The 23,148-nt window shown below is 39.5% G+C and overlaps 2 protein-coding genes and 1 long non-coding RNA gene across 3 annotated transcripts in view; 2 read left to right on the top strand and 1 right to left on the bottom strand.

Annotated features, from left to right (window-relative positions):
• The first annotated feature begins 1,394 nt into the window (after positions 1-1,394).
• LOC127643283 (2-methoxy-6-polyprenyl-1,4-benzoquinol methylase, mitochondrial-like) lies at positions 1,395-20,546 on the top strand. Its single transcript, XM_052125955.1, has 7 exons — positions 1,395-1,593; positions 10,568-10,717; positions 11,082-11,303; positions 11,390-11,496; positions 11,693-11,781; positions 16,558-16,669; positions 18,127-20,546. Exons 1-7 carry the CDS (start codon positions 1,401-1,403, stop codon positions 18,226-18,228), a joined length of 975 nt encoding a protein of 324 aa, XP_051981915.1. The 5' UTR covers positions 1,395-1,400; the 3' UTR covers positions 18,229-20,546.
• Positions 4,027-7,268, top strand: LOC127643284 (uncharacterized). The gene is made up of 4 exons (XR_007970475.1): positions 4,027-4,522; positions 4,900-5,441; positions 5,704-5,843; positions 6,782-7,268. It is a non-coding gene; the product is annotated as an uncharacterized LOC127643284 (long non-coding RNA).
• Positions 18,953-23,148, bottom strand: part of LOC127643274 (E3 ubiquitin-protein ligase znrf3) — a 104,061-nt gene continuing 99,865 nt past the window's right edge. Inside the window, exon 8 of the mRNA XM_052125945.1 lies at positions 18,953-22,245. Within this exon, the coding sequence (XP_051981905.1) occupies positions 20,597-22,245 (1,649 nt within the window). The 3' untranslated portion in view covers positions 18,953-20,596. The remainder of the gene's footprint in view (positions 22,246-23,148) is intronic.

Genomic DNA, 23,148 nt, shown 5'->3' with positions numbered 1-23,148 from the left:
CACTTCTTATTGTGTTTTGTGTTGAAGGTTCAACACACTTCTTATTGTGTTTTGGGTTGAAGGTTCAACACACTTCTTATTGTGTTTTGGGTTGAAGGTTCAACACACTTCTTATTGTGTTTTGTGTTGAAGGTTCAGCACACTTCTTATTGTGTTTTGTGTTGAAGGTTCAGAACACTTCTTATTGTGTTTTGTGTTGAAGGTTCAGCACACTTCTTATTGTGTTTTGTGTTGAAGGTTCAGCACACTTCTTATTGTGTTTTGTGTTGAAGGTTCAGAACACTTCTTATTGTGTTTTGTGTTGAAGGTTCAGCACACTTCTTATTGTGTTTTGTGTTGAAGGTTCAGCACACTTCTTATTGTGTTTTGTGTTGAAGGTTCAGAACACTTCTTATTGTGTTTTGTGTTGAAGGTTCAGCACACTTCTTATTGTGTTTTGTGTTGAAGGTTCAGCACACTTCTTATTGTGTTTTGTGTTGAAGGTTCAGCACACTTCTTATTGTGTTCTGTGTTGAAGGTTCAGCACACTTCTTATTGTGTTTTGTGTTGAAGGTTCAGCACACTTCTTATTGTGTTCTGTGTTGAAGGTTCAGCACACGTCTTATTGTGTTCTGTGTTGAAGGTTCAGCACACTTCTTATTGTGTTCTGTGTTGAAGGTTCAGCACACGTCTTATTGTGTTCTGTGTTGAAGGTTCAGCACACTTCTTATTGTGTTCTGTGTTGAAGGTTCAGCACACTTCTTATTGTGTTCTGTGTTGGCCTGGTTGCTAGGGAGGGTAGAGTCACATGGGGTAACCTCCTTGTGGTCCCTATAATGTGGTTCTTGCTCTCGGTGGGGCACGTGATAAGTTGTGTGTGGATGCCAAGGTGAATAGCACAAAGCCTCCACACATGCTACGTCTCCGTGGTAATGCGCTTAACAAGCCACATAACAAAATGTGCAGATTGATGTCTCAGACACAGTGGCAACTGAGATTCGTCCTCTGCCACCCGGATTGAGGTGAGTCACTATGCCACCATGAGGACTTTGAGAGCATTGGGAATTGAGCATTGAATGTTCACATTATTGTTTAGATTAAGATGTAGAATTACGTCATGCTACCGGTAATGTTAATTTTCCAAACGTATTTCATGTCAACTTCTCCAACATTAAGGAAAGGTTGAAATGACAACGCATAATAAACTTTCAAATAAAACGTTCTTTTATAAAACTTGAAGCCGCATTTGCCTTCTTGTGTGTGAAAATATGAACATATAATAGAAAGTACCCCACTCTATTTAACCGACAAAATAACACAAAAATAAGTCTGCGTGTTCGTGGTCCATGCTAGATCTGCCAGAACTACAACTTGTCGCGTATTTATGACGCATTGTTTACGCAAGTAAACTTGAGCGAAAGATGGCCACCTCCATCAGGACACTTGTCCTCAGAGTTGTCGGTGATTCCACGCGAAATATTCATCATGTTTTAGGGAGTCGAGTCAAACATTCATTCTGTAATGCGGGGATCACAGTATGTCGTGGCTACAGTGATGGCAAAAGTACACACTTTGGTTTCGAAACGGTGCCAGAGGAGGACAAAGCAGAGAGAGGTGAGGAAATATACTTCAGTTTATTGCTCCATTCAGGCTACCTTTACAAGATATATGTGTTCAAAGTGTGTCCTAGTACCATGGTATATATAGATCAAGCACCCCGTTTTCACTAGTGTTGGGAAGTCCGATTAATTTCAGCTGTACGGTTCGTTATGACTGTTCGTTTGATTAAACCGCTTCATAAAGGATTCACAACAGATACCTATTTTATTTAACCACAGGCATCACTCAAATGTGTTCTCACATCCTCCGTGAGCGTAGTGGCCCTGTTAGACGTTCACATTGGTCGGTTTTCCTCTGCGAGGAACAGCAGCGCCTCTTGAGCAGAAAATAAAGTTATCTCTGTGGACCTACGCCCCCCCCCCCCCATAATAAGGTCATAATATACAGGTTATTGCTGCTTCAAGGACAACAGCGGGCAGTCACATGCACTTCATCTTTATCAGCGCACTTGGTTGTGAATGGTTAATGTGTCTAAACACTATTTATGCTGTACACCTATATAAGCTGAATAGCAAAAGGTCCGACAGTTTATTATTTCTTTCCTTTTTTTTCCTTTTTTCCATTAAGTTATTTTATATGCAGACATATCAATTGTAGTGTACTAGGTTCAGTTTGAATCATTTTGATTTGCTTTTGTGTCTTCTATAACACCTGATTATTCTGGAGGATACGATTAGTGATTATCAATGTGGGTTTAGAAGAAGCAAAAGCACTTTACCACCTTATCAGACTTGAATCGTTTGTCCAGGACAGCTTCATTAAAAAAAGAACACGCTGTAGCTGTCTTCTTTGACCTTGAGAAGGCCAATGATAACACCTGGAGATATGGAATACTCAAAGACCTGTACGAACTTGGGCTCAGAGTTAACTTACCCGACTTTATCTCCAATTTCTTGACAAACAGATGTTTTCTTGTTCAAGTAGGAACTACACTATAAAATCCACATGTACAGGAGCTAGGAGTTCCACATGGAAGCACTTTTTCAGTGACTTTCTGCATCAAAATCAATAGTAGAATCAGTTATATGTTGTAAGTTTATATGTTGACGACCTATGCATATGCTATAGAGGGAAAACCATGTATATAATTGAATGACAGCTACAACTACGAATAAATAAAATAAACAACTGGTCAATAAAGAATGGATTCAGATTTTCCAAAACAAAGTATGCATGCATTTTTGCCTTCTCCGATCCTTACACCCCGACCCAGAGTTTAGTATGGAGGAGAACCCATTAAAGTAGTGAATGATTTAAAATTCTTAGGCCTTGTCTGTAATAATAAATTCACTTTTATCCCACATATGAAGATGTTGAGAAGTTATTTTTTAAAACAATTCATATATAAAAAGGGCTGGCCAATATCAAATGGGGTGCAGACACTACCGTACTTTTACATCTCTACAGTACATTAATTATATCCTGACTGGATTAGAATAGAATAGAATCCTTTATTTTGGTCACACTTTATACACACAGTTTTTTTTTTTTTTTTTTTTGCATATATACAGTGAAATGTATTAGTTTTCACATATCCCAGTTAAGCTGGGATCAGAGATTATGGGAGTATTGTGTATGGTCAGGCAAGGAAGCCATACATTTCGAACACTTGACACAATACACCATCAGGGAATACGTCTAGCTCTTGGAGCCTTCAGAACAAGTCCCATTCAAAGCATTTATACAGAAGCCGGAGAACCTTCCCTCTAGAATAGGCATCTGAAACTGGCCTTACAATATGCATTCAAGCTCAACAAATCTAAGTAATACGGTCTTTACACCTGTATTCCATCCAGAATATTCTTATCTGTATGAAGCTAGACCTAAAGCGATCAAACCTTTTGGAATATGGATTAAACCATACTTGGAGAATTTGAACATCAAACTGGACAACATAAGACTCATTTTTGGCCTGTTCTCCCTTGGACCTTGAAAAAAAACCTGAAAAAAAAGTATAAAATCATTAAAAAGTATAAAATTAGATTTTTAAAATTGAAGGTCATAATAGTCTTAATTTTACTGATGAGAGGTCTTACATTTTAGATTACACATTGACTTAGACATATCTAAATAATTTAACAAATGAAAACTATCTAATTAGCTTTATATGATTGATATTATTATTTCTTTGTGGCTTTGTTGTTCATGTGACAATTCACGGCCTTTACAACAGTGTATTACGTATTGTCTCCTGCACGCGAAAGGAAGAGAACGAGAAGAAAATTGGTAAATGTTAGTTCAGTGCGATTTCGCACCAACATATAAAGTATAGAGAATGGTTAGCTGGTGCAAGCAACGAGTTTGAGGCGACTTGCAAGATCTGCCAAAAAAACCTTTAAACTCGGGACAATAGGAAAGCAGTGGAGTCCCATTTGAAATCGGAAAAGCACTGATGCTACGCTGGTATTCGAAAAAGTATGGCACCAATGGAGTTGTACATGTCTGCACCTGCTACATCAACTCCTGCTGGATCACAGACTGGTAATGTTGGACTGAATCACGATGTTCAACCAAGTGTTTCGTCAAGTTTTTCACAGGCTGCTACTCTGAGGGCTTAAGTATTGTGAACTTCAGCTCATGGTAATTCGACATCATTCATACAAGTCAAATGACGACATCCACACACATTTCAAGGCAATGTTTCCAGATTCGTACATGTAAAAACTTTCACCTGTGGCACAGATAAAACGGCATACATAGCCAGATTTGGTATTGTGTTGTTTATTAAAAGACCACTTACCACAAAAGTTAATGATGAATCGTTCATTGTTATGTTCGACGAAAGCATCAACAAAAAACAAACAACTAGACCTTCAGGTGAGGCACTGGACCATGGATGAAACGGGAACATACATTTGCTCCCGCTACTATGGTTCTGTTGCTGGGCCATTCCACAGCTGAGGATTTATTGGACAAATTCAAGGTAAGCCAAAAATACATTAATAATACACAAAAATACATAGTACATACTTGTCTCAAAAGAAAATCAGTAAGTGTTTTTCATTTTTAAGTGCTATAGTTTACAACCCACTCCATGAAATACGTAATGTGCTGTAGCTGGTCAACACTCAGTTGCCTGTTTTAGGTATGCTAAAATAAAAATTCAGTCTAGTACTAGTCCTGCAATAATCCCTGCTCTCATGAATGTTATATTTTACAGCTTAGTTTCAACTGTTTGAGAGAGTTGGAGATTGTATATCAATGTGGTTTGACTAAAACCAAACTACAGCATCTTAAGTGATCATAAAAGTACACCAGCAATTGTCATCTAAATAAGTTTTTCCTTATGCTCTGCCTCAGCAAGATGCTTTCTGTGTCAGTGGATGGGCCAAGTATTAATTGGAAATTTGTGCAGCTACTACAGCAAGAATACAGTGAACAGTTTGGTGGAGCTCAGATTCAGAATGTGGGAAGCTGTGGTCTTCAAATTAATCACAATGCTATCAAGGGTGGATTTGGAGTGTGGCAAGTAGAGAAGCTTCTGAAGGCCCTGCACGTCCTTTCCCACTGTGCCCCTGCAAGGCGGCAAGACTTCAGTTCAGTGACTAAGTCCACAAAATTTCCCCTACCTTTTTGTGAGCATCGCTGGAGAATTTGCCAGCAGTGGAAAGAGCAATTGAAATTTGACCATCCATTGTCACCTATGTGGACCAGGTGAAAATTAAAAACCTCCTCAACCCAGGATCATCCTTATATGACACTGTAGCAGAGGCCTGAATGGATCCCCTAACTGTGCCATATCGGCACCTCTACATATCCATCTCAATAAACTTTCAGCCGTTTCTAAAACTGATGTTCCCATGATCCCCTTCCTGAGCAAAGACTTGGAAGATCTTGTCAGGGTAAGTATTCATGTTAAAAAAAAAAAATGATATTATCTTACAACCTTTTTTTTCATTCATAATCATGTTATGTACACTTGCAATGTATCTTGTGTGCTTCAAAATATATATTTATATATTCATCTGTTGTTTGTCATATCTAGTATATTGCTTACATACTGCTTAATGAATGTATCCAAACAGACTGGTCTCTGTAGACACTAGGTTATTAATTCTGTATTGTAATTACAATATTACTCACTCAATGGAAATCTTTTCTCAGAGCCTTCTCCGATGCTTCATCCAGCGGGACATCCTTTTGTTTCTGTGTCAAAGCTTGTCAGGCTTGATGAGACATATCGGAGCCAATGGGTCAGTCCAAAGGAGGTGGATATTGGAATGGGAGCAACAGCTGCCTTGAAGGTGTGCACTCACTTTTCTTATTAGTTATAAATGATTCTTTATGAATTTATTCAGTAGGATTCAGCTTGTTCATATACTTTTAAATATCTTGCACAGATCACTTGTTGTCTACTTTTGCCAGGGAAGATCAGGGAGTCAAAGCAGAGTAGGCGAGCTTAGTCAGCTGCAGTTCATAAAAGAGTGTGGGATTGATCTTGCAAACATCTGCAAGAAGATTCTGGATAAATATCCTTTGAAGTACCACTTGGTCCGAAACATGACGTGCCTGGACCCAAATATAATGTACTCCGAGCCAGATGTGTGCTTGCAGAGAATGAAGGGCCTCATCCAGAAGTTTGTACAGGATAAGCAGTTGTCAGTTCTAACAGCTGGTAAATAATACTTAGGAATAAAATATAACTTGACAATTTAAAGTATATTTTATTTCTTATATGCTCGATTGTATTAGCCTATTTAAATGAGCAGGATTTGTCACTTCCAGTTTGTAAGACAACATTCAAAACTGGCCCTTCCTCTTGTTCATAACACCAGAATTGGGCACTGATTACACTGCTTACAATCTTGCATCTGGTTGCTACATTTTTAAGAGTCCCGTTCTCACACCCTATATGCTGTTATTGGCTGGGGGTGACATAAACTATATAAAAAAACATTCAGAAAACATCTAGAACTCAGCAAAATAAGAAAATACAGGCAGAGGGCAGGGTTTCTGGAGATACAGACACCACAACACACCTCTAGTCGGTCATGATTGAGAGAGATTGTATTTTTTGGAAATTACTACTCATTCTGCATTTTGTAGTACTTTTCAATACAGTCTGCATACTGTTTCCAAAATGATTTAGCTCTTAACATTTTTGTGCGGTTAGTATTTTGCATTAGAATAAGGTCCAGTGTGTAAGCAACTGCCAATATTGAATTTCCTTTTTTAAATACAGGTGATGTGATTGCACAGCAGTTTGGGACATTTCTCTTCAATGAGGCCAGAGTAGCAAGCTTCAAGGAATTCATTCCCACAGAACCAAACTACAGAGTCGACATGTTTTTGCATCATCTACCTCATCACCTGAGCTGTGGGGTTTTGTTAAAAAGCTGCTGATTCTCTCCCATGGCCAAGCAACAGTTGAACGTGGGTTCTCAGTCAACAAAGAGGTGGTAACATGGATGAAGACACAATTGTTGTCCAAAGACTTATCTGTGACCATGTGAGAGTGTATGGTGCAGTGACCCAGGTACCTCTTACAAAAGAGTTACTAAACTACCGTGCAACTGCACGGACCAGGTACAGAATACACCTAGATGAGGAAAAAGACAAAGGAAGAAAAATGGCTGAAGATGAACTTTAATTTCTATGGAAGAAAAGAAAAACAATCCACAGTGTATACGGAGACTTGTTTAATAGATATTTTTAAAAAGTACCATCTGAACAGATTTGACAGTTTTTATCTTGTATGAATTTTAAGTGTCTTATTTAATTTTGTAAATTTTTATTGATGAACCTTTGTTTGCCATGTGAATAGCCTGGTTGCTGACATGGTGTTAAAAATAAATAAATAATAACAAATCAACTGATTATTTTAGTGTTATACTGCACCCAGAGCTGCTCAGCTCAGCGTGAGTCACGTGGCAAAAATATGCTCAACGCTGAAACTATCCGATCACTGCCGCATCTGGAACGTGTCACCTCATGACTCACACTTGCAGTGGGAATGGTGTAATCTGTTAATATGGGCTCCAAAACGAAAGCACGCCACTCATGGAGGATGTGTGAACCCGGCGTCATGACAGTATTTTCACTATTAGCTTAGATAGACCTTGACAAATGTTGTTTGTTCTAATATCATTAACATTAAGAACATAGCCATGTTGCCAGTATTAAAGGTGCATTTAGTAACTTTTGTTTATGTGGAATTACACTGACACATAGGAGCATGGATGCAGCATTATTCAAACACAATAGTTTTCAGTTACTGATGCCACTGTAGAAATTCACTTTCCCTTATGACTCAGTACACTTGACATTGCGTTCTGCTAACGCATATTGGCATCTCCTTGTCAGTGGACGACACCTTCCTCCAGAGAGGACGAGGAGCATGCATGCACCACTGACAAAGAGCTCGATCTCGAGTGGTGTCCTCCAGAGGAACCTGTACAATCTCACCTTGATGAATGTTTCCTGCAGTACGGACGCCGTCAAGCGACCGCGTTCTGCAGATCTGCCCCGTTCTTCGATGAAGTTCATAATGAACTGCCAAAATCCTGGCGTACGACCTATTCGGCCTGCTCACACAGTGATTCCATCCTCTCTAATGTGGATCACAGGTTAGAAAAAGGTTGTGCCCAACTAGCCCCTGTGGAGGAGGCGATAGTGGCACACCTCTGCCTGGTGAGTAGCAGGGTATGGAAATCACACTCCTTCCAAGCTGTGCCAACTGACGTCCACACTGGCTGGAAGAGCATACTCCGTGACAGCCAAGCTGGTTCAGCACTCCATGTGATGGTGGTGCTACAGGTCTATCAAGAGCTCCTCAAGCAAGTGGACAAGCAAGGCTACAATCCAGAGACATTAAAAGAGCTCTGCACCACTACGAACTTAGTGCTGCATGCCACGAAATTCACTGCACAGGTCATTGGCAAGTCAATGAGCAACCTGGTAGTCCTGGATCAATACATCTGGCTGACCCTCACGGAAATGCGTGACAAGGAAAGCCACTCTGTTTGGATGCTCCAATGTCTCTTATGGGTGTTTCAGATGGGGTGCTAAAACAATCGAACATGGGTATACGATCCAATTTGCACATCATCCACCCCATTTAATGCCGTTCTGTCTTCGACAGTTTCATCCAAAGACACGTCAGTGTTACAAGCCGAAATACACAATCTCCTCGTGAAAAACATGATAGAGATTGTTCTAAATTGTCAACCCAAAAACGGGCTTTACAGCTGCTATTTTCTTGTCCCAAAAAACATGGTGGGCTCGGCCAATCCTAGATCTGAGACATTTGAATCGTCCACTCACAAAGCACCCATTCAAAATGATTACTCTGAAATGGATCCTATCGCACGTCCGCCCACACTACTGGTTTGCGTCAATAGATCTGAAAGATGCTTACTTTCATGTCCATATTGTACAACATTACAAGATGGTTTTGATATCAGCGTATCAATTCAAACTTCGCACTGTCTCTGGCTCCTTGCACATTCACAAAGTGCATCAATGTGACTCTCGCCACTCTGAAACTGAGCGCTATGTGCATTTTGAACTACCTCCACAATTGGCAGTTACTGACCAAATCAGAGGCTCTGTTATTGCTCAACAGAGACTTACAGCTTCAACATTTAAACAGCTTGGGCCTCAATGTCAACTGGGCAAAGTGCACTATTTTCCCCCAGCCAACAAATCTCCTTTTTGTGCGTCAGCCTCGACTCCGTGAGCGGGCACGCGCACCTCACGAGCAGGCATGTTCAGGCCATTTTGCAGTGTCTGTATCAGTTCAGACTGGGGAGAACACTTCCACTGTGGCTGTTTCAGAAAGCATTGGGATTATGGCTGCAGCATGTGCCACGACATGCTTGGTGCCATGGCCGCATGCGCATCACTATATCTCGCTGCTTTATAGCTGCTATAGCACCATGGACAGCTCTTGCCTTTTACCAACAAGGTGTCATGCTGGGACAGATTTTCAGGTGAAAAGTTGTGACTACGGACACTTCCAACACGGGGTGGGGGGGGCGGGCGGTGTGCGATGGATGCCCAACTTTCGGCACCTGAGCACGTGGTACATCAACCACCTAGAACTTTCTACTGTATTCCTAGCCTTGAAGGCTTTTCAGTCCAAAATAGTGAACACTCAATGCACACTCAACTAGAGGCATTGCCTCCTCATGGGTCTGGATGAATGGTGTGTCTTTACAAGACATATGTTTTGCTGCAGGATGGTCTTCTCAAAACACATTCGCAAGGTTTTAAAATCTAGATGTAACGTCTCTCTGTTCACAATTCCTCTCTGTTTAGAGCGTTTGCTATTTCATTGGCCAAATATAATTATGCCCCTCCTTTTAAGTACGGGCTCCCCATCATTTTGCACAACCGCCTGCATTCAGACCTTTGTAATTTCCCATAAAGTCACAAGCACTTTCATTATAAATAAAACTTACTTTGTGACTGGGTTCGTGAAGGGGTTAATTCATATTATATGACTATAGTTCATATCTATTCTGAGAGTTCCCCTCCTGGCCCAACATGAGTGTCAATCATTTGCAGCATGACTGCATACCACAGGACTGCGGTGTCATGCTTCCTCTCTGGAAGGTTATGTCGTGTAGTGCAGCACGATGGGACTCTGTTCCCCATATGCGTTAGCAGAACGCAATGTCAAGTATACTGAGTTGTAAGGGAACGTCTCGGTTACGTATGTAACATCGTTTCCCTGAGATGAAGGGAACGAGCAGGGATGGGGAGTAACGAAATACATGTAATTGGACCACGTGTTTCCGTACGTGACCGGGACATTTTTTTTTAGCAAAGCTTACACACAACAGTGTCCTGATGTTGGTCAGATGTAAAGAAACCAAAAACTGCCACACTGGCGAGCTGACGTCCGTTTTTTATTAATAATCTCCTAATTGCCAGCCGGCACGGCACTCATTTTCACAATTTGCATGTAAACCCTGTTCCAATACGCATCAGATTTCCATCTCTCTCTCTCTTTTTCAATTCTCAGTGTATAAGGTATTTGAAAGTGTGGCCAAGAAGTATGATGTGATGAATGATGCCATGAGTTTGGGAATACACCGCCTCTGGAAAGACACGCTCCTGCACATAATGAATCCTCAGCCTGGACTACGGTTATTGGACACAGCTGGTGGCACTGGTAAATCACAAATATTGCCTTTTCTCCACAATTTTGCTGTTCATTGTTGTCTGAGAACTTGGTATAGTATGTTATTAGATTACTAAGCATGGATTAAATCCTTGATATGTACCAAGTTGGTACTAAGTAAGTTGTAAGACTCAAAAGTAAGTTTTCATAGAAAGCAACACATTTTTAAAAGTTTTTCTCTGCATTTAAGTGCTTGGATGAAACTCTCTTTTATATAAGGTGGCATCTATTGTATTTTTGCTTACAAGAAAGTGTCCTATGTGTATGATGTCTGCATGGACACAGATTTTTAGAGTGATGAAGAATTAAAGTTTTATTGTTAACACGTTGCCGTCTTTGTATTGTTCAACTCTAGGTGACATCTCTTTCCGCTTCCTGGAGTACACACACTCGATGTATGATCGTCAGCAGCGGCAGAGAGCGCGGTCCAATCAGACGCCATCATGGCAGGACCTTGCCGGTCATTATAAGACAGATGAGGCAGCGCCTTCGCAGTCCCGGGCAGTGGTGTATGACATCAACAAAGAGATGCTTAAAGTCGGTAAACAGAAGGCAGAGAAAGCAGGAATCGGCACAGGTACAGTCCCCTTTAAGCTCATACATTAATCATTACATCGGACACCAAAACTCAAAGGATATTGTTTTGTTGTCCTGTGTTTGCAGGCCTCTCGTGGGTCATGGGTGATGCAGAGGAGCTCCCGTTCGATGACGATCAGTTTGACATATACACTATTGCATTTGGCATCAGAAATGTCACTCACATAGAGCAAGTAAAGATGTTATACTCTTTTCTTCCCCACATTTCTTAACACAGGGTAATACTTGACTGAAATACATATAAGTCCTAATGTGTGCTTGGAAATCTAGCCTGAATTGCACTGCTACCCAGTTAATAGTGTTCCATCTGTTCAAATATATATAGACTGAATAATTATATGTCATTTGAGATAGTGTCTCTGTCTGTAGGCTCTACAAGAGGCTTTCCGGGTCCTTAAACCAGGTGGAAGATTCTTGTGTTTAGAATTCAGCAAAGTGTCGAACCCTCTGCTTGAAAGGTCATTTTTACAATCCATTTTTTGGTTCTCATAATGTTTGTTAAATTTGTGTGTGTATATATATATATATATATATATATATATATATATATATATATATATATATATATATATATATATATGCCATAAAAATAAATGTCCCTTGTATCCACTGTATTTAAAAAATGATTTTGTAAAAATCCAAATAACTTTACAGATCTTTATTGTAAAGGGTTTAAACAATGTTTTCCATGCTTGTGCAATGAACCACAAACAAAATAATGAACATGCTAACAGCTTACAGACGTAGGCAATTAAGGTCACAGTTATAAAAACTTAGGACACTAAAGAGACCTTTCTACTGACTCTGAAAAACAACAACAAAAGAAAGATGCACAAGGTCCCTGTTCATCTGCGTGAAAGTGCCTTAGTTATGCTGCATGGAGGCATGAGGACTGCAGATGTGGCCATGGAATTGCAATGTCCATACTGAGACGCCTAAGACAACACTACAAGGAGACAGAAATGACAGCTGATCTTCCTCAGAGTGGAAGACCATGTGTAACAACACCTGCACATGATCGGTCCATCCGAATATCACACCTGCGGGACAGGGAGTGGATTGCAAGAACAACTGCCTGAATTACACCAGGAATGCACAATCCTTCCATCAGTGCTCAGACTGTCCGCAATAGGCTGAGAGAGGCTGAACTGAGGGCTTGTGGGCCTGTTGTAAGGCAGGTCCTTACCAAACATCACCAGCAACAAAGTCACCTATTGGCACAAACTCACCTTCGCTGGACCAGACAGGACTGGCAAAAAGTGCTCTTCACTGTGGTTTTGTCTCACCAGGGGTGATGGTCAGACTCGTGTTTATCGAAGGAATGAGCATTACACCGAGGCCTGAACTCTGGAGCGGGATCTCAACTCAACTCAACTCTCAATTTTATTTTTTGAGCACTTTCAAAAACTACACTGGGTACCAAAGTGCTGTACATGGAGTTACAAAAAAAATTTATAAAATCACATACATACAGCTTAAGAATGCAACAAGCATTTAAAACCAATAAAAACAGGATAAGATAAAATTGACCTAGTACAATTTATAATGCAATGAATTAAAAGCTAGGGAAAATAAATACGTTTTAAGGCCCCCTGGAAAGAGAATAGAGACGGAGATGAGTTTATGACCAATGGAATGTCAATCCAAAGTCTAGGGGCTGCCACCCCAAAAGCTCTATCACCTTGAGTATTAAGGCGAGATCGAGGGACTGACACAGCTGATCACCAGAGCGGAGAGACCCTGAAGGTTCATGCAAACTTATTAAAGCAGAGATGTACTCTGGTGCAAGACCATGGAGAGCCTTAAATACATACAGCAACACTTTGTACTTGATTCTGTATTGGATTGGTAACCAATGTAGGGAAATCAATACTGGGGTAATATGGTCTCTTTTCCTTGTTCCAGTTAAAAGCCTAGCAGCTGAATTGTGGACCAGCTGCAGGCGAGAGAGAGAGGCCTGACTCGCACCCAGATACAAAGCATTACAACAGTCCAATCGAGAGACACAAAGGCATGCACAACCTTCTCCAAATCATCAAAAGAATGGATGGACTTCATCTTTGTTATAGATCTAAGATGGAATTTTCTTTTTTAACAACAGTATTTATTTGTCGATCAATCTTGAGTCAAAAATATCACCCAGGTTTTTTAAATAGGGAAGTTTTTTTCCCTGGAAGCAGTGACAAATCTAAATTTACCTCACATCCTCTTTGACCAAAAAGAATAAACTCTGACTTATCCTCGTTCGGATTGATTTGGAGGTGGAGGGTCTGTCATGGTCTGGGGCAGTGTGTCACAGCATCATCGGACTGAGCTTGTTGTCATTGTAGGCAATCTCAACTGTGTGCATTACAGGGAAGACATCCTCCTCCCTCATGTGGTACCCTTCTTGCAGGCTCATCTTGACATGACCCTCAAGCATGACAATGCCACCAGCCATACTGCTCGTTCTGTGCAGGATTTCCTGCTAGACAGGAATGTCAGTGTTCTGCCATGGCCAGGGAAGAGCCCGGATCTCAATTCCATTGAGCTCGTCTGGGACCTGTTGGATCAGAGGGTGAGGGTTAGGGCCGTTTTCCCCAGAAATGTCCAGGAATTTGCAAGTGCCTCGGTGGAAGAGTGGGGTAACATCTCACAGCAAGAACTAGCAAATCTGGTGCAGTCCATGAGGAGGAGATGCACTTAATGCAGCTCTGTTAGTCACATGTCTGTGAAACTTGTTCAGTTTATGTCTTAGTCACTTAGGGTGGCAGCCCCTAGACTTTGGATTGACATTCCATTGGTCATAAAATCATCTCAGTCTCCATTCTCTTTCCAGGGGGCCTTAAAAACGTATTTATTTTCCCTAGCTTTTAATTCATTGCATTATAAATTGTACTAGGTCATTGAATCTTTTTATGTTCATACAAATATTTACAAGTTACGTTTGAAAAAAGTAAGTTTTGATCAAATCTAGACAGACCCCATTTACAGCAGCCATCACTCCAACACCTTATCCTTGAGTCTTAATGCTAAGTTTGGTTCTAGAATATCACTTGCCATTATATCAAACACAACTGAAAGCTATTTGGTTCATTAAACGAAGCTTAACATTGTCTTTGTGTTTGTTTATGAGTTGCCACAGTGTGCAATAGACTGGCATGTCATAAGGTCAATATTAGGTCAAAAATGGCAACAAAAAAAAGCTTTCTCTAGAATCTCGTCAGTCAATCATTGTTTTGAGGAATGAAGGCTATACAATGCTTGAAATTGCCAAAAAACCTGAAGATTTCATACAAAGATGTACACTACAGTCTTCAAAGACAAAGAACAACTGGCTCTAACAAGGACAGAATGAGATGTGGGAGGCCAGATGTAAAACTAAACAAGAGAATAAGTACATCAGAGTCTCTAGTTTGAGAAATTGATACCTCACGTGTCCTCAGCTGACAGCTTCAATTCTACTCTCTCAACACCAGTATCATGTACAACAGTAAAGAGAAGACTAAGGGGTGCAGGCCTTATTGGAAGAATTGAAAGACAAAAGGTAAGAGTGGGCAAAGAAACGGATAATTGGAAAACAGTGTTATGGATCTTAACTCCATTGAGCTTTTGTGGGATCAGTTAGACTGTAAGGTGCATGAGAAGTGCCCAACAAGACAGCCGCATCTATGGCAAATGCTACAGGAAGTGTGGGATGAAATGTCACCTGAGTATCTGGACAAACTGACAGCTAGAATGTCAAGGATCTGTAATTGCTGTATGTGGAGGATTTTTTTTAATGAGAAATCGTAATAGTTTAAGAAGTTCTGAATTTTGGTTTTCAAATTATAATAGTAATTTTTCACATTACTAATGTCCTGACTATACATTGTGATCAGTTGAATGCCACTTTGGTGAATAAAAGTAGCAATTTCTCTCCATAAGTGCAAAAGCTGTACATTATTCCAAGCTTTTGGCTGCCGGTGAGTGTGTGTGTGTGTGTATAATATTGTGTATGTCCCCCTCGTGCCACCAAAACAGCGCCAACCCACATGTAAGACTGGCATTCTGATACTGTACTATTGTTCTCACCACAATTGTACAGAGTGGTTATCTGAGTTACCGTAGACATTGTTTAGTTCAAACCAGTCTGGCCATTCTCTATTGATACCTCTCATCAACAAGGCATTTCTGTCCACAGAACTGCCACTAAATTTAGTCAATTCTAGAGACTGGTGTGCTTGAAAATCCCAGGAGATCAACAGTTACAGAAATACTCAAACCAGCCCATCTGGCACCAACAATCATGCCACGGTCCAAATCACTGAGATCACATTTTCCCCCATTCTGATGGTTGATGTGAATATTAACTGAAGCTCCTGACCCATATCTACTTGATTTTATGCACTGCACTGCTGCCACACGATTGGCTGATCAGTTAAATCGCATGGATGTTTGTTGGTGCCAGACAGGCTGGTTTGAGTATTTCTGTAACTGCTGATCTCCTGGGATTTTCACACACAACGGTCTCTAGAATTTAGTCCGAATGGTGAAAAACATCCAGTGAGCGGCAATTCTGTGGACGGAAATGCATTGTTGATGAGAGAGGTCAGCAGAGAATGGCCAGACTGGTTCGAACTAAACAATGTCTACGGTAACTCGGATAACAACTCTGTACAATTGTGGTGAGAAGAATAGCATCTCAGAATACTATTCTGAGATGTGAGTTGGCACTCTTTTGGCAGCACGAGGGGGACCTACACAATATAAGGCAGGTGGTTTTAATGTTGTGGCTGATCGGGGTGTGGGTGTGTGTGTGTGAGCGTGTATTTATCACTTTGTGGGGACCAAATGTCCCCATAAGGATAGTAAAACCCGAAATTTTTGACCTTGTGGGGACATTTTGTCGGTCCCCATGAGGAAAACAGCTTATAAATCATACTAAATTATGTTTTTTTAAAATGTAAAAATGCAGAATGTTTTCTGTGAGGGTTAGGTTTAGGGGTAGGGTTAGGTTTAGGGGATAGAATATAAAGTTTGTACAGTATAAAAACCATTATGTCTATGGAAAGTCCCCATAAAACATGGAAACACAACATGTGTGTGTGTGTGTGTGTGTGTGTGTGTGTATAGATAGATAGCTAGATAGATGTAAATTGTTGTTTTATTTGGAATCCTAATACTGCCACACAAAAATGATGTATAGGGGATCTTGAGATGGTACACACAGTGTATGGTTAATGTAAATTGTTCAATGTTTTGTATTTTTGCAGGCTGTATGACACGTATAGTTTTCAGATGATCCCTGTGTTGGGTGAAGTGATCGCAGGAGACTGGAAATCATACCAATATCTGGTGGAGAGCATCCGGAAATTCCCTGACCAGGTAACAAGATCCACATTTTGTTATCCATTTTATAAATTTGATGCCACTACAATACAATGTTAGTGCAATAAACAAGGCAGAGTTTGTATATGTCTGTCTTGCATGTTTGCCTGCAGTGATAGGTCTTCAAGCAGGTTTTGATTTTTGCTAAAGTTTTGCATTAGGATAGTCAGCATTACTCTAAAAGGAGAATTTGGTACATTTTGTGGATTTCAGATTAATTAATGTACCCTTTGTTAACGGTTTATAAAGATGTTCATTGTTAACAATTTAAGAAGAGGTTCATTAATGACTAATAAGTAATTTATATGTAGGTATGGCAACTTTTCTCTCATACAAATAGTTAGCAAACTAACTTATACATGATATAAATGCTCAATTAATACTTATTCAATCATATATTATTAATCAAAAACATTAATTGCCCTAATTCATGATTTGTCAAAATAGAGTATTATAGTGAGATAAATTGATAAAGGGATTGTTATTTTGCTACGGTCCACTTTTTTCCGTTACTGTAATGTTTTCACACACTTGTGTTGTCACGTTGATGCCAAAACGATGGTTTAATCTAGTCTTATTTATTTGCCTAAATTCTTCTGCAAACCTCTTCTCATGCTTATTCACAGCCAATATCACAATAAAACCTGTTGACCATTAAATCTACTGAACTTTTATGTATATTTCTAATGTTGGCAAATCCTTAAAGCAACATTCTGGGTTCAGTACAAGCTCAATCGACATCATTTGTGGCATAATGTTAATTACCACAATTAATTTTGAATTATCCAATCTGTAAATGCTAAAATCCTAACTTTTTCAAAAGTAGAGCCACAAGACGTTAAAATGATTTTATTGTGATGAAATCACTTACTGACCGTTTCTGTGTATTTACAGAATATCAATTTTTACAACTTAATTTCTGTGAATATTTAATGTCAACAAACCCTAAAACGACTGTACAAATGACAATTTGAACAACTTTACAGCTCAAATAATACATGAGTTTTTAACAGAAGAATTAATGTAAATGCTTTTATAAAATAAGCATCACATTTCTGCCTTTGAACCCTCCAAAAATGGCCGCATTCACTTCCATTTTAAGTGTCTCACTGGAACATCGATTTTTGATTGAGCTTAACTTACACTTAACCCGGAATATTCCTTTAATAAAGTTGAATTAGTGTTGATAATATGCGAGTACAAGAATGTATAATGGCTCACTATTTGGCAAGTATCACATGAAAATCAACGTTTTTATGCATGTTGTATTGTCAATGATTTATAATGCATTTGTAAATTATTAATGAACCCCTTTATAATCCCTTATATAGAACATAAGTGTCACCCTTAATGTGATTTCTAAAGGATTATTGTATGTGTGGCCCATATTATTTTCTTTTCATCTGAGTGGCGTTGTGACAAAACCTTCTACCTCATTATTCTGTCTTCCACAGGAAACATTCAAAGAAATGATTGAGGGTGCTGGCTTCTTCTGTGTCCAGTATTTCAACCTGACAGGGGGAATTGTTGCCATTCATTCAGGGTTCAAGCTCTGAGTGTTTGTCTCCCCTTTGCGGTCAGCACACTTTTGCCTACAAATGAACTTATAAGAGAGAGTGCTGTCCTACAAACAATGGTGAGGAATTAAAATGAGAACATGGAGTGTGTAAAGAAACTGGGAGAATTCCTTTTACACATTCTTCATGTATTTATTGTCTGTTGCTACTTGGAAACACGTTTCAATCTCAGAGGTTAAAAAGGAAGATCAAAATGCTCTTAAAGTGTTGTGGGTTTGAGGAGATTAAAACAGCTTCTTTTTGAAATGTGACCTTTTTAGAGAAGATGGACAATGTGTTTGGTTATTGGCCATGGGAAAGCACACATTGACCTAATAAACTCAAATAAAAATACAAATATTTAAATCATATCCCATTACAGCACGTGTAATTTACAGTAATGAATAATGTGACTCTTATTGCCATCAGTCTCTAATTGACAATTAAACACTATTAATGCACAGAATGTGTACGGACCCTTATAATGTGATTCCTTGGACTTGGTGTGTGCTACTTATTTCTCCTTTAGCATCAAACTTACTGTGACTGTTGCTTCTTGAAAGTCACAAAACTAAAAATCCACTTCATGAGGATCATGCAATGTTTTACAAGATGAAAAAATATTGTTTTTGTAAACATGAAACACTCCAATGAGTTTACTTTAATAAAACCATATTTTTAAGATCTTTGTACACATTTACAAAACTGTACAACAATTTTAAAATCAGTTTTTGGTCAGAGAATATTTAATCGTCTTGTGTGCAATTACCATGTATTTACAAAGTCTCTTATTAGTGATCTCCACAAAAAAAAATAAAAAATTACACAGACACTGAACATAAGACATGGCTTGGAGATAAATATATTAGTCAATAAATATTCAGAGAACATATTTCCATTTATGAAATGTGCTGCTATACAGATACAGAAATATACACAGATCAAGCTCTAACCTTTAACATTTTTAAAATGATAATGGAGAAAATAATTATATCTTTTAAAAATATTAATTTTTGTACACATTTTCTTTTATACAATCTTAAGTGCTACAAGCAATACGAAATATTAAATAGTGACTTAAGTAACCAGAAAAAAAAAAAAATGCTATATTTGCAGTAGATATCTCTATGCAAGGCAAGATTCTCATGTTACGGCACTGTTTAGTCTATGTATAAATAAAAAGTTACTTTAAAATGACCGCCTGTGTAAGCTGTATGCGTACATTTCATAGAAACAGTATAAAATACTCTGTAAAAAACAGAAAGGCATGATGATATGATGGTGTATATTTGTAAAAGCATGAGTGCAAGTTTATAGTATGTAATTATTTAAGGTAATTATGTATGTGTCTGCATTTGATACATATACTATGTGTGTGTGTGTGTATATATGTATGTATATATATTACACACACACACACATATATATACACCACTGCATTGCAATCTCTTTAAACCATTATACTTTGGTGTCTTTGACAATCTGTTAGCTTGTATTAAAAAATTTAAATAAAAAGTTATAAAATAACTTATCAGGGTCAAAAGCTACAAGTTCTGTACCTCTAACACTTGAGTAGTCCAGTTCTGATTCTACCAGCGGTGTTGGGCTGTACCCTGGAGACAAACTAAACTTTGGTGTGATGCACATGCAGCTCAGTAGTCTCCATTGATAATATGGATTATATAAGCAAAACAAAAAATGAACAAAAGCTTTTTGTCTTGGTCGGTTTCTGTACTAAAAAGATAAAAGGCCCTGAGAGGAAGAGAAAGATGTACATTTTCAAGAGCGATGTACACCTAGTTACATTTTCAGTAAGAAATTACCTTTGCACCTGATGTGCACTTGTTCTTGAAATGTTCAGTTTTGGTTTTTATTTCTCAACGATATAGTTGACTGAGATGTACGTACATGCCGTATGATTTCATAACCTCACATGCAATTCTGAATGAAATAAGTGTACAAGAGCATTCAAATCATCTTAGTTAATAATGTGGAACTCAAGCAAAATCTAAATTTTCATAAAAATTTAAAAGTTAGTAATTTACAAATGTTTCCCTGGTCCTAGTCTGATCAAGAGAGAAGCATACATATAATGATGCTCTGCTCTCTAAGTTTGACTCACATTTCTGACTTTGTGTAGCATGTGGAAGTATGAATAGCTTTGTACTTTCGCTTCATATTTCTTCTGCAACCGTTGTGATTATGTGACCAATTCTGAAGGCCACAGGAATGAACAAGATCACCACGGCAAAATAGTAAAATCTCGATTTGATACTCAAACCCAGTACACTCCAGAGTTTTGACGATACAACCATTAAAAGTATAAAAAATATTTTCAAGAGCTTGTGCTGTGTGTCAGGGCTCGCTATCAGAGTCCTGACCCATCAAAAGATGCTTTGCCACCCCCTTGTGTTTCAGGCACACCATTAAACTGGGAGGGAAATAGTGCTCTTGCCTCTTCATCTGGTGGCTGCGAATAAATTTGACCACTACAATGTCCTGAGGTGAAAAATAAGTCACAAGTCTCCTCAGAATTCCTCTCCTCCCTCCCTACGGTAAGTTTAGGTGGGAGCAAATTCGTTTGTGATTCTGGACCTAAGCCTAATTCACAGTCTGTATCCTCATGAATAATGGGTATTCGCTGAGCATGTTCACAGCAACCCTGTCCCATGCAGCCATCAGTGTCTGTTGGGGCATACTGTATGTTAACAGAACAGTCTTCAGCATAATGACTAGCACTTCCACGGTGTACAGTCATCTCTGTGTAGAAGCAGCATGGAAGTCCATCATAGCCAACATGATCTGGAGATGGTAGTTGCTCGAAGCTAACGCTGTAAAAGTTCTGAGCGGAAGCAACTGCTTGAGATTCTGCACCCCATCTACAATGTCCACTGTCTTCTCCCTCCAGCCCTTTAAGTTCCAAATTTAATTTAGGTACCTCGAAACAGCAGTTGCAAGCAACTCCTTGCTCTCCACAATGCTTCCGTTCTGCTGCAGTGCCCTCTATGAGCCCAACTGAGGTAGTGCTTGTGAGTTCCCTGGTTTCCACTGAGGAGTGGCTACTACAGTTGGGCTCCAGACTGCAGTTGGACAGCTGGTCCCCAGAACTGTAACAAACTCCAACAGGAGGCTGTAGGCAGTCCATCATCCCTGATACCGGGGACGAAGTGTCATCAGCTGGAGCTGTGGCAGGAAACACTGTGGCCTCCCCTGCAGATCCCCGACAAGGACTCTTACTGCGGTACACATAAGGATCGTAATCACTGCTTAATGAACTACGGAATGTCGAGCAGCTGCCATAGACGCCCTGGTTACTGACTTCCGTACAATCCAACATGGAGTCGCTTGAGGAGCAGTGACACTGACCCGAGCTGCTGCTGCTGTCGCTTCCAGGACAGTCCGCAAGGTAACCGCTACACACTGAGCGGTGCCCGTGGTAACAACTAAGTCCTGAGGTGCTTCCTGTGTCCCCAAGTCGGGAAGAGGAAGCCGGTGCCATGTGCACCACAGTAGGATACAAGAGTCCTGGCTGGAAGGGTCGATTATGTCCTTTATGGAGCCCATTTCCAGGCTGGCCTTCAGGCTGAGGAAAGGTCAAGCCTTGAAAATAGTAATGCTGGTACATGGTCTCATACTGGGAAAAGCAGGCTGTACGAGAAAAATTGCGTCCATGGAATTTGGGCCGTTTAAAAGTATGGGTTTGTGGGTAGCCAGAGGCGCGATGCTCCAGGCCACAATGGTGAGGGTTTAGAGTATGGTCCAGATGGAGAGCTGGGAAACCCCGTATAAAGGAAGATTGGGATGGATAAAGGCCCTGCTCAGGATGCTGGTCCACTGTAAGAACAGTGATAGGGTTGCCATGAGGGTCCATGCTGGTGCGTGTAGGGTAGGCTGTCACTTGGCCAGCTCGGTGCACCCTTCCTGGGTAATGAACAGGGAGGACGACTCTCTGTTGGCGGTTGTGGACTGGGTTACCAGGATCAAGGCAAACAGCGCCAGGGTTTCCCTTTTTTTGCTCTGAATGGAAAACCAAAATACACAGGTCAGAAATTACCTATATCAAGAGCATTGAGTTTTAAGACCTTAAACAAACTACGAATTTCAATTTTAGCAATAGGAGGTATCAGTAGTGTTATCGTTTGGCTGATTGTAGGGTTATCTTCTTTGTTTTTTTATATTTTATTAACAGACAGACATACAAACCAAAATAATGCATTAACGAACAATATAGTAATTCCATAATTCCAGAAGTGAAAATAACAGAGTGTGTGTGTGTGTGTGTGTGTGTGTGTGTGTGTGTGTGTGTGTGCATAAGCAAAATAACCATTTATTATTTATTACCATCATCATTACCATCACCACCACCACTCCTCACTACCAACATGCTGCCAACATTGTATCAGTCAATTTTTATTTCTATTCTTATTTCCATCTTTCCTCCTATGTAACAATTACCATTGTCAGCACTCTTCAAAAATAAAAGATACTTTAATAAGATAATATAAGATAACCCTCCCCCCACATCTCTTCAATCCCTATTTTCTCCTAAAAATTTTTTTTTTATTTATTTATTTATTTATTTATTTTTTTTGTATGTTATGTGTAGTGTTTAATGTGCATTAAAACAAGGGGTACAGTGTGAGAGTGTCTCAACTTGGGACAGAGATGCTGTCCCATGGAAACCACTTCTCTCCTGTCTTGCCTGCCAAAGTGTTTGAGGTTTTTCAGTGTATATATACATACATACATTTTATTTTATTTTTTTCTCCTTTTTCCTTTCTTTTTTCCCCTTTTCTCTTTTCCTCTCTATTCTACGTTGTGATGCATTAAAAACACATGAAAAGATTAGGGGGGAAGTTTGGAAACAATCAATTGATTTAACTACAGCAGTAGTGAAAACACCAGGTTAGTAATTCCAAA

This window comes from Xyrauchen texanus, chromosome 4 (genome assembly GCF_025860055.1).
Source record: "Xyrauchen texanus isolate HMW12.3.18 chromosome 4, RBS_HiC_50CHRs, whole genome shotgun sequence".
Lineage (NCBI taxonomy): Eukaryota > Metazoa > Chordata > Actinopteri > Cypriniformes > Catostomidae > Xyrauchen > Xyrauchen texanus.
This window is presented reverse-complemented; position numbering and strand designations above follow the sequence as displayed.

Excerpts from the sequence above, each read along its gene's own strand:
- LOC127643283 (XM_052125955.1), top strand. The coding sequence starts at position 1,401 with ATGGCCACCTCCATCAGGACACTTGTCCTCAGAGTTGTCGGTGATTCC. Across the intron at positions 11,304-11,389 it reads GAAAGCAGGAATCGGCACAG|GCCTCTCGTGGGTCATGGGT; the intron begins GTACAGTCCCCT and ends CTGTGTTTGCAG. Across the intron at positions 11,782-16,557 it reads TCGAACCCTCTGCTTGAAAG|GCTGTATGACACGTATAGTT; the intron begins GTCATTTTTACA and ends GTATTTTTGCAG.